At 44.6% G+C, this 10,933-nt stretch overlaps 1 protein-coding gene across 1 annotated transcript; it reads right to left on the bottom strand.

Annotated features, from left to right (window-relative positions):
* Nucleotides 1–1,634: 1,634 nt before the first annotated feature.
* On the bottom strand, nucleotides 1,635–2,273 carry LOC311240704 (histone H1-like; the record flags this gene model as incomplete). The annotated part of the gene is made up of 1 exon (XM_084329277.1): nucleotides 1,635–2,273. One exon carries the CDS (start codon nucleotides 2,271–2,273, stop codon nucleotides 1,635–1,637), a length of 639 nt encoding a protein of 212 aa, XP_084185403.1.
* Between the last annotated feature and the right edge of the window lie 8,660 nt (nucleotides 2,274–10,933).

Here is a 10,933-nt window from a genome sequence, read left to right as displayed (position 1 = left end):
GCCCGAAAATAAAAGGCGACTCTCCAACTCGCATTTATTTTCTAACTTGTTTTCTTTAGTTAAACAGAATAATAAACATGTCTGGAAGAGGAAAGACCGGAGGAAAGGTGAAGGCTAAGTCCAAGACTCGCTCCTCTCGTGCCGGGCTTCAGTTCCCCGTGGGTCGTGTCCACAGACTGCTGCGTAAAGGCAACTATGCTCATCGTGTTGGAGCCGGTGCCCCGGTTTATCTGGCGGCTGTGCTGGAATATCTGACCGCTGAGATCCTGGAGTTGGCTGGAAACGCTGCCCGTGACAGCTGGCCGTGCGTAACGACGAGGAGCTCAACAGACTGCTGGGAGGAGTGACCATGGTCCAGGGTGGTGTGCTGCCCAACATCCAGGCTGTCCTTCTGCCCAAGAAGACCGAGAAGGCTGCTAAGCCTGCCAAGAATTAAATTATTTAGCCTCTTCGACAAACCTCACAAAGGCTCTTTTCAGAGCCACCCACCTCTTCTTGAAAATGCAATATTTCCTTTTGTCAAAATATAATTTGGTTGTGTAACTTACGTTGTCTCGCTACCTCGAACATAAATGTAAGACGATAAACACGTAATGCATAACATTTGACCGTGTTCACTAATGGGTACAGTGCTGTTTAGTAGTAATGTTTAATGTGTTGTCTGTCTGCAGTGTTTTTGTCCCTGTTTTGAAGGCTTAACGATATAATGTAAAATTATAAATGGCATGTCATAGCTGTCAAGTGATGATTAATTTGAACTGAGAAACATAAATAGTAAGGGTTATATATACAGATTACAGCATGCACGAACATAAATTGACATGACAGCAATTTGTGTATTTCCACAATTGTTGGGGCTCAACTGAAGCGGTGCGACTCGTTCAGACCATTTTCTTTACCTGCCAATGTTGCTGGTCTGGATCACTAATCACATTATAAATAAATGGGTAGAACTACTAGTAGTGTTTTGTAGCCGTGCCTGTTTCATATAAATAGTGGGGGTCCATAAAAGAGCCTTTTGTTTGACAATGTTCCACTTGTTCTGTATACTATAATGGTTGCTTGTGTAGATATTTAATGTGAGGTAGTGGGAAACATAATTATGTGCCAACATATGATCCAAACCAGTCTGAATAAATAAAATTACAATAATGTCCTGTGTGTCTACTAATGGGCCATCACCCGTAGTCATTCCAATAGTGTCATAACGGTAATTTACGCACGGACATAAATGCACCATAAATGCACCATAAATGATAGCAATTTATGTATTTCCACAATAAAGGGCTCAACTCGTTGCGGTAAAGTATCTGCGTTAGTAGGACCCACTAATCAAACCGGTCTTAATAACAATCAACATTCTCCAATTAAGAACCTATATCTGATCTATATTTTATATTCGTTTTTTTGTGGTATATTCTCCATATTTATATAATATTATAAAGTTGCGTTTGCTTTGTTGCCGTGCTGGAAGTAACTCGTGGAAATCAACCATCCCATAAATACTAAGTTATATACTTCGATAAGCCGCCTTCACTTCCACAGTAGAGTACAATAATTGCTTTTCATGAAAGTGGTGGGTGGCTCTTAAAAGAGCCTTTTGTTGAATTAAAGACAACGTTCTGTTCAAACGCTCATCTCTTCTTGGGAGCTGCCCTCTTAGCTGCTATGGGCTTGGCAGCCTTCTTAGCTGGGGCCTTCTTGGGCGCAGCGGGCTTTGTCGCCTTCTTTGGGCCCTTGGCTGCTACCTTCTTGGGACTCTTGACCGCTACCTTCTTGGGACTCTTGGCTGCTACCTTCTTGGGACTCTTGGCCGCTACCTTCTTGACTTTCTTGGGAGACTTCTTGGCGGCAACAGGCTTCTTCGTTGCTGCCATCGCGGGCTTTTTGGCCACGACAGGTTTCTTGGCTGCTGGTTTCTTGGCTTTCGGAGCGGCTTTCTTTGCGGGCTTTTTGGCTTTAACCTCAGCCTTGTTGATCTTGAAAGAGCCGGAGGCTCCGGTACCCTTGACCTGGACCAGGGTTCCCTTTGTCACCAGACTCTTGACAGCGGTCTTAACGCGGGCCTTGTTCTTGTCCACGTCATAGCCGCCGGCAGCCAGAGCCTTCTTTACGGCAGCCAGAGACACACCGCTCCTCTCTTTAGAAGCAGACACTGCCTCGACGACCAGGTCACTGACGCTGGGACCTGCCTTCTTGGGTCTGGGAGCTGCCTTCTTCTTAGCGGCCTTAGCCGGAGCGGCGGGAGCTGCAGCTGGAGCGACTTCTGCCATCTTCTCTCGTTCTGTCTCAGATTCAGCATGAGACTCTTAATCTCAGGGTCGTGGGTTCGAGCCCCACGTTGGGCTCAGCGTTTTAATCTGAGACTGAGAAGAGAAATTAGTGGCCAAAAGCGCAAAATCATAATTATCCAGGAGTTAATAACAAGCGCACCCAACTGAATGCGCAAATGTGCCATGCGGTGCTTCTAGTAGAGTGTGGTGAAAAAAAATCACAGTGGTTTTCAGAACCTCAGTTACATAGGCCTACCAACTTTCAAACAAGTCTCATTGTCTAATTTCCACCCCTTTTCAACATCAATGACAGATTGAATGGTGGTTGGTAAGGTAAAATGACAAACACAAAATGTGTTAAAGACGGACCATCTCCAGGCAAGAAGTCAAAATTAGACTGGTATGGTAACATTCAAACTACCCCACTGGTTCCAAAAAAGGGATTCAAAATGATCAAATAAGGCCTGGCTAGCTCAGTCGGTAGAGCATGAGACTCTTAATCTCAGGGTCGTGGGTTCGAGCCCCACGTTGGGCGCATTGCTTTAATCCTAAACTGAGAAGTAAAGTGCGTGTCTGAAAGCACAAAATTATAATAATACGTACCATTTCTTGTGAATGCAATATCTCTGGAACTCCTGGAGGGAATTGCTTCAAATTTGGCACAAACGTCCACTTTGACTCAAGAATGAACTGAAAATATTTAGGTGGTCAAAGGTCAAGGTCATTGTGACCTCACGTCCGTCCTATTCTGCAATATCCCAGGAATGCCTAGAGGGAATCTTTTTCAAATTTGGCACAAACGTCCACTCGGTACAGAATACTACTTTCATTGGTCTAGGTAAAAAAATTCCCCCATTCTTAAACCACACCCCACCCCTACGCTTTGCCCCTTTCACACTGCCCCACTGGTTCCAAAAGAGAGGTTAAAAAAATACTTGACAGGCCCGGCTAGCTCAGTCGGTAGAGCATGAGACTCTTAATCTCAGGATCGTGGTTTCGAGCCCCACGTTGGGCTTAGCGTTTTAATCTGAGACTGAGAAGAGAAATTAGTGGCCAAAAGCGCAAAATCATAATAATCCAGGAGTTAATAACAAGCGCACCCAACTGAATGCGCAAATGTGCCATGCTGTGCTTCTAGTAGAGTGTGGTGAAAAAAAATCACAGTGGTTTTCAGAACCTCAGTTACATAGGCCTACCAACTTTCAAACAAGTCTCATGGTCTAATTTCCACCTCTTTTCAACATCAATGACAGATTGAATGGTGGTTGGTAAGGTAACATGACAAACACAAAATGTGTTAAAGACGGACCATCTCCAGGCAAGAATTCAAAATTAGACTGGTATGGTAATATTCAAACTACCCCACTGGTTCCAAAAAAGGGATTCAAAATGATCAAATAAGGCCTGGCTAGTTCAGTCGGTAGAGCATGAGACTCTTAATCTCAGGGTCGTGGGTTCGAGCCCCACGTTGGGCGCATTGCTTTAATCCTAAACTGAGAAGAAAAGTGAGTGTCTGAAAGCGCAAAATTATAATAATACGTACCATTTCTTGTGAATGCAATATCTCTGGAACACCTGGAGGGAATTGCTTTTATATTTGGCACAAACTTCCACTTTGACTCAAGAATGAACTGAAAATATTTAGGTGGTCAAAGGTCAAGGTCATTGTGACCTCACGTCCGTCCCATTCTGCAATATCCCAGGAATGCCTAGAGGGAATCTATTTCAAATTTGGCACAAACGTCCACTCGGTACAGAATACTACTTTCATTGGTCTAGGTAAAAAATTCCCCCATTCTTAAACCACACCCCACCCCTACGCTTTGCCCCTTTCACACTGCCCCACTGGTTCCAAAAGAGAGGTTAAAATAATACTTGACAGGCCCGGCTAGCTCAGTCGGTAGAGCATGAGACTCTTAATCTCAGGGTCGTGGGTTCGAGCCCCACGTTGGGCTCAGCGTTTTAATCTGAGACTGAGAAGAGAAATTAGTGGCCAAAAGCGCAAAATCATAATAATCCAGGAGTTAATAACAAGCGCACCCAACTTAATGCGCAAATGTGCCATGCGGTGCTTCTAGTAGAGTGTGGTGAAAAAAAATCACAGTGGTTTTCAGAACCTCAGTTACATAGGCCTACCAACATTCAAACAAGTCTCATGGTCTAATTTCCACCCCTTTTCAACATCAATGACAGATTGAATGGTGGTTGGTAAGGTAAAATGACAAACACAAAATGTGTTAAAGACGGACCATCTCCAGGCAATAAGTCAAAATTAGACTGGTATGGTAACATTCAAACTACCCCACTGGTTCCAAAAAAGGGATTCAAAATGATCAAATAAGGCCTGGCTAGCTCAGTCGGTAGAGCATGAGACTCTTAATCTCAGGGTCGTGGGTTCGAGCCCCACGTTGGGCGCATTGCTTTAATCCTAAACTGAGAAGAAAAGTGAGTGTCTGAAAGCGCAAAATTATAATAATACGTACCATTTCTTGTGAATGCAATATCTCTGGAACTCCTGGAGGGAATTGCTTCAAATTTGGCACAAACGTCCACTTTGACTCAAGAATGAACTGAAAATATTTAGGTGGTCAAAGGTCAAGGTCATTGTGACCTCACGTCCGTCCTATTCTGCAATATCCCAGGAATGCCTAGAGGGAATCTTTTTCAAATTTGGCACAAACGTCCACTCGGTACAGAATACTACTTTCATTGGTCTAGGTAAAAAATGCCCCCATTCTTAAACCACACCCCACCCCTACGCTTTGCCCCTTTCACACTGCCCCACTGGTTCCAAAAGAGAGGTTAAAATAATACTTGACAGGCCCGGCTAGCTCAGTCGGTAGAGCATGATACTCTTAATCTCAGGGTCGTGGCTTTGAGCCCCACGTTGGCTCAGCGTTTTAATCTGAGACTGAGAAGAGAAATTAGTGGCCAAAAGCGCAAAATCATAATAATCCAGGAGTTTTAACAAGCGCACCCAACTGAATGCGCAAATGTGCCATGCGGTGCTTCTAGTAGAGTGTGGTGAAAAAAAATCACAGTGGTTTTCAGAACCTCAGTTACATAGGCCTACCAACTTTCAAACAAGTCTCATGGTCTAATTTCCACCCCTTTTCAACATCAATGACAGATTGAATGGTGGTTGGTAAGGTAAAATGACAAACACAAAATGTGTTAAAGACGGACCATCTCCAGGCAAGAAGTCAAAATTAGACTGGTATGGTAACATTCAAACTACCCCACTGGTTCCAAAAAAGGGATTCAAAATGATCAAATAAGGCCTGGCTAGCTCAGTCGGTAGAGCATGAGACTCTTAATCTCAGGGTCGTGGGTTCGAGCCCCACATTGGGCGCATTGCTTTAATCCTACTGTAAACTGAGAAGAAAAGTGAGTGTCTGAAAGCGCAAAATTATAATAATACAAACCATTTCTTGTGAATGCAATATCTCTGGAACTCCTGGAGGGAATTGCTTCAAATTTGGCACAAACGTCCACTTTGACTCAAGAATAAACTGAAAATATTTAGGTGGTCAAAGGTCAAGGTCATTGTGACCTCACGTCCGTCCTATTCTGCAATATCCCAGGAATGCCTAGAGGGAATCTTTTTCAAATTTGGCACAAACGTCCACTCGGTACAGAATACTACTTTCATTGGTCTAGGTAAAAAATGCCCCCATTCTTAAACCACACCCCACCCCTACGCTTTGCCCATTTCACACTGCCCCACTGGTTCCAAAAGAGAGGTTAAAATAATACTTGACAGGCCCGGCTAGCTCAGTCGGTAGAGCATGAGACTCTTAATCTCAGGGTCGTGGGTTCGAGCCCCACATTGGGCTCAGCATTTTAATCTGAGACTGAGAAGAGAAATTAGTGGCCAAAAGTGCAAAATCATAATAATCCAGGAGTTAATAACAAGCGCACCCAACTGAATGCGCAAATGTGCCATGCGGTGCTTCTAGTAGAGTGTGGTGAAAAAAAATCACAGTGGTTTTCAGAACCTCAGTTGCATAGGCCTACCAACATTCAAACAAGTCTCATGGTCTAATTTCCACCCCTTTTCAACATCAATGACAGATTGAATGGTGGTTGGTAAGGTAAAATGACAAACACAAAATGTGTGTAGTGGCCAAAATCCTAACAGGTTTGTCCTATAACCTATTTGAATCTTCCACTTGTAGGTTGGGAAGCAGTGTCAGACTCGCAGTCGCAGAACAGAAACCACTGCACGCTTTTGTTGTTCCTTTTGCTCTTTTAATGGTCCAGCAAGAACAAAATACGAAAACAATACCGTACATAGAAATAAAACAAGAGATCCCAATAATCTCAATAACAAAACAAGAGATCCCAATAATCTCAATAACAAAAAGGTTGCGTCTGCGTTGCGTGTCAATGACAGTATTGCTGCTGCCTGCTGCTCTGCCGTCACACGCCGCACCTGTGGCTTATAGCGTTAGCCCCGCCCCATTCACCTGAGCAAAGCGCCCCACTCACTGCAACAGAGAAATGTATTAATACAGATTCACAATTAATCAAAACAAATAAGCTTGAATGCGGCTCTTACACCGACCCCTAATTGTTCTCTAGGAATCAATTACTCAAACAAAATAAAGAGCCGTAAAACTATCAACAAATTAATTTAGAAAATATAGTAAATACATTACATCCCTTGTTGATGTTGAAAGAAGAACTGTTATTCTTCATTCTTTACCGTATCCTAGGGCCAGAGGTTACTAGCACATAGCCTTAAGGAGGGATCTTTATGATCGCTAGGTCAGTCAAATCAGAAAAAACTAAAAACTGTAATCCATAGTGGCAAAGAGTGTATATCTCCATGTATCAGTCTATGGGTGTATATCTATGTATTAGTCTATGGGTGTACGTCTATGTATCAGTCTATGGGTGTACGTCTATATCAGTCTATGGGTGTATGTCTATGCTGTTCGTAACTATCAACAAATTAATTTAGAAAAATATAGTATATACATTACATCCCTTTTTGGCTGTTGAAAGAAGACCTGTTATTCTTCAATCTCCAGGAATGCGGCATAGCTTAGCTATGGGCCTATCAATATTGGATGTTTTCGTCTGGAGCTTCACTGCACGGGTCAGACCTCCTGCATCAGGCTTGGTCTCCTGTACTCTGCCTAGTGGCCACGACCCCCGTGGAGCAGTTGGGTCAACTACCAGGACGACATCTCCAATGTTAAAGTTTTTTCCTTTTTTTTCTCTCACTGTGCTCCATTTCGGTCTTCCTTGGAGTAGCAGAAGGTATTCTTGTGTCCTGGCGTAAAGGTCAGACCTTCGCAGAAGATGGTTTGTAGGCCTTCATCCAGTATAGGATCGATCTTACTGTTCTTCTGCACTCTGAATGGAGCGGTTTCCAGCACTGCCATTTCCACTGGAAAGGATTGCTTTTGAACATAGGTGATGACTGACCTCTCTGCCTGTGAGAGGTCTTCCACTGTGAGGAGCTGTCCACCAAGTGTGGTCCTGAAAGCGCCTAGCTCAGTGCTCACCTTTTGGCTGCTCGAGTGGGTGTGGCTGTGACCTGGGGTCTTGTCCTCTGCCCTCTTCATGTCTGCTGGGGTCTTGTCCTCTGCCCTCTTCATGTCTGCTGGGGTCTTGTCCTCTGCCCTCTTCATGTCTGCTGAGGTATTGTCCTCTGCCCTCTTCATGCCTGCTGAGGTCTTGTCCTCTGCCCTCTTCATATCTGCTGGGGTCTTCTCCTCTGCCCTCTTCATATCTGCTGGGGTCTTCTCCTCTACCCTCTTCATATCTGCTGGGGTCTTCTCCTCTACCCTCTTCATATCTGCTGGGGTCTTCTCCTCTGCCCTCTTCATATCTGCTGGGGTCTTCTCCTCTGCCCTCTTCATGCCTGCTGGGGAAAGCTCTTTGCGCTGGTCTTCAACAGAGTCAACTATTTGATATGTATCATCTTCTTTTATCCGACTATCCTCTTTTTCAACAAACTGAATACTGGGAATTTCAAGCACTTCGCCATCATCTTGGTCCAGGTGATCTTCAGGTTTTTCATCACAGTCTTGTGTAGTTTTCTTCATGTCTGTCTTGGGGTTGTCTTCTGTAGCACCAGGATCAAGTGAGGGAGAGGCACCACTCTGGGCGTCCTTCCCTTGAGGTGGTGAGTCTCTCTGGGCTTGTTTTGTTCCCTCTACCCCCTCCTTATCTGGCACCTGTGTGACCGATGTTTCCATTTCTGCTTCTGACTCTGCAGTGTTCACTGCAGCAGCTTCTGCTGACACCTTGTGGTCAGGCTTTGCTACTACACCCTCCGAGGTTGGTACTACTACAAGCACCAGGTCCTTAACAACTTCTTCCATTGGTTGAGAGGGGGCAGTGTCATCTGTTACTTTCTTAATGGCTGTTGCTTTGGATGTAACAGTAGCAGAAGAGCGGGTTGTACGTCTTGTAGATGGTACAGGCTGTGACTTTTGAGCAGGAGTTTTACTGGTAGTGATGTCACTCTTCTTTATTACTTTGTAGTCTTGGTTATACTGTGACACTGGGAGCCCTTCCAAACTTGTGGCTGATATCATATTCACAGTCCTTGGGACAATGGACAGCACATTCTTTTGTTCTCCGGCCCCTATGTGACCACATAACTCTGCTGTGGTTCTGCCTGTTACACCAGAGGGCTGTTCAGTCTGATTAGCTGGACCATGTCTCATATAGATGTGCAGGGCACTTGGGTGTGGCTGCTTGCACACTCTACAGGTGAGGCGTTGTTCACAGTCTCTACTTAGGTGGCCTGTGCACAGACAGGCAAAACACACATTAAGATCATTCAAGAAGCCAATCTTCTCACTATGCGCCTTCCTTTCCAATAGAAAGCACATATCCAATGTGTGCCCACCTCCACAGAAGGGACAGGAGGGTTCACGCTCTTTTTCTTTTGGGGAAATAGTGACACCTGTGGCAAAACTGCTGTCATACACCCTTGGGATCTGTGGTTTAACAGGGAATCTAGTATTTACAGCCACCTTTCCTTTGGCAGCTGACTGGTCTTGTGGCCACGACCCCCGTGGAGCAGTTGGTGGCTGTGTGTTTTGGGGCATGACAGGTCGAATATTGTGCACTGGTTGGGGCTGGTGCTGGTCATTAATGTCATCTGGCTGAGCATCGGGCCAACTGTGAGCATTACCATCGTTAACATTAAAAAAGGGCAAGTGATGTGCTCCTGCCTTGCTCCTAACAGCTGGAGCACCTATGTCATATGGATGAATTGAAACATCTGGCTTTGAATATACCAGCGCAGTAGCTGCTGCTTCAGCCCGTGCAGGGCGGCACCCTTTTAATTCAATGTCTTTAAGATAGTCAATTTTGGCTGTGCTGGCTGCTATTTTACCTTGTAATTCTAATGTTTCTCTCTGTAATTCTAATGTTTCTCTCTTTTTTTTTAACATTTGTTCCTGTTCTTCTATGGCATGTTTTTCTTGTAACATAGAAGTCTTAGCCAATAAATATCGTCTCTCTGCCTCCGCGTTGATGCATAATGTTGAGGAAGAGGAGGAGTGGTGGGAGGAAGAGTGAGACCTCGTTGACCGTGTGTCTGCCATCCTATTTGGATGCGCGCAGCTGCGCCTCATATGTCATTTACGGGCAGGTCTGCCTTATCTGAACTCGCCATTTTAATTCAGAATAAACAAATAAATAAATCCACAAGGTCTTCAACGTGTTTAGAAACAGTGGCTGGTTATTTCATTATCATTGTCTTTCTCAATTGTTTGTTTGGTTACAGCCGCACGCCAGGCCGGCGTTTCCTTGTCTCGATGCGCGCAGCTGCGCCTCATCCATGTCATTAACAGGCGTCTGAACTCGCCATATTAGTTCAGAATAAACAAACAAATGAATCCAAAAGGTCTTCAACAGTGGCTGGTTATTTCATTATCCTTGTCTCTCTCAATTGTTTGTTTGGTTACAGCCGCACGCCAGGGCGGCGTTTCCTTGGCTGCTCTCTTTATCCATGATATGTCACCAGCACAAAATAAAATATTCACTGTCCATAAACATCGTTATCAGAGGCAAACGTCCGTTTAGTAATAATCCTGGCATTTATTCCAAACGAATAATTATTCATGTGGCGTTGGTTTTTTGCAAACACATACCTCAATTATTTGTTTGCTTGCTTGTTTACAGCCGTCAGGCCGGCGTTTCCTCTGTTTGTAGCCGCGCGTCGGGCCGGCGCTTTCCGTTCCAATTTGGACCTGTTTGATCCTCCAATCCCTTTTCGTTCCTTCGGATCCCAATAATCCGTGCTCTTCAATCGCAGCATGTCATTGACTTGATGTAGTGGCCAAAATCCTAACAGGTTTATCCTATAACCTATTTGAATCTTCCACTTGTAGGTTGGGAAGCAGTGTCAGACTCGCAGTCGCAGAACAGAAACCACTGCACGCTTTTGTTGTTCCTTTTGCTCTTTTAATGGTCCAGCAAGAACAAAATACGAAAACAATACCGTACATAGAAATAAAACAAGAGATCCCAATAATCTCAATAACAAAACAAGAGATCCCAATAATCTCCATAACAAAAAGGTTGCGTCTGCGTTGCGTGTCAATGACAGTATTGCTGCTGCCTGCTGCTCTGCCGTCACACGCCGCACCTGTGGCTTATAGCGTTAGCCCCGCCCCATTCACCTGAGC

The sequence above is a fragment of the Notolepis coatsorum genome, assembly GCF_963971535.1.
Source record: "Notolepis coatsorum genome assembly, chromosome: 14".
Taxonomy (NCBI): domain Eukaryota; kingdom Metazoa; phylum Chordata; class Actinopteri; order Aulopiformes; family Paralepididae; genus Notolepis; species Notolepis coatsorum.
Note: the sequence above shows the minus strand (reverse complement) of the source record. Positions and strands in the feature narration are given on the sequence as shown.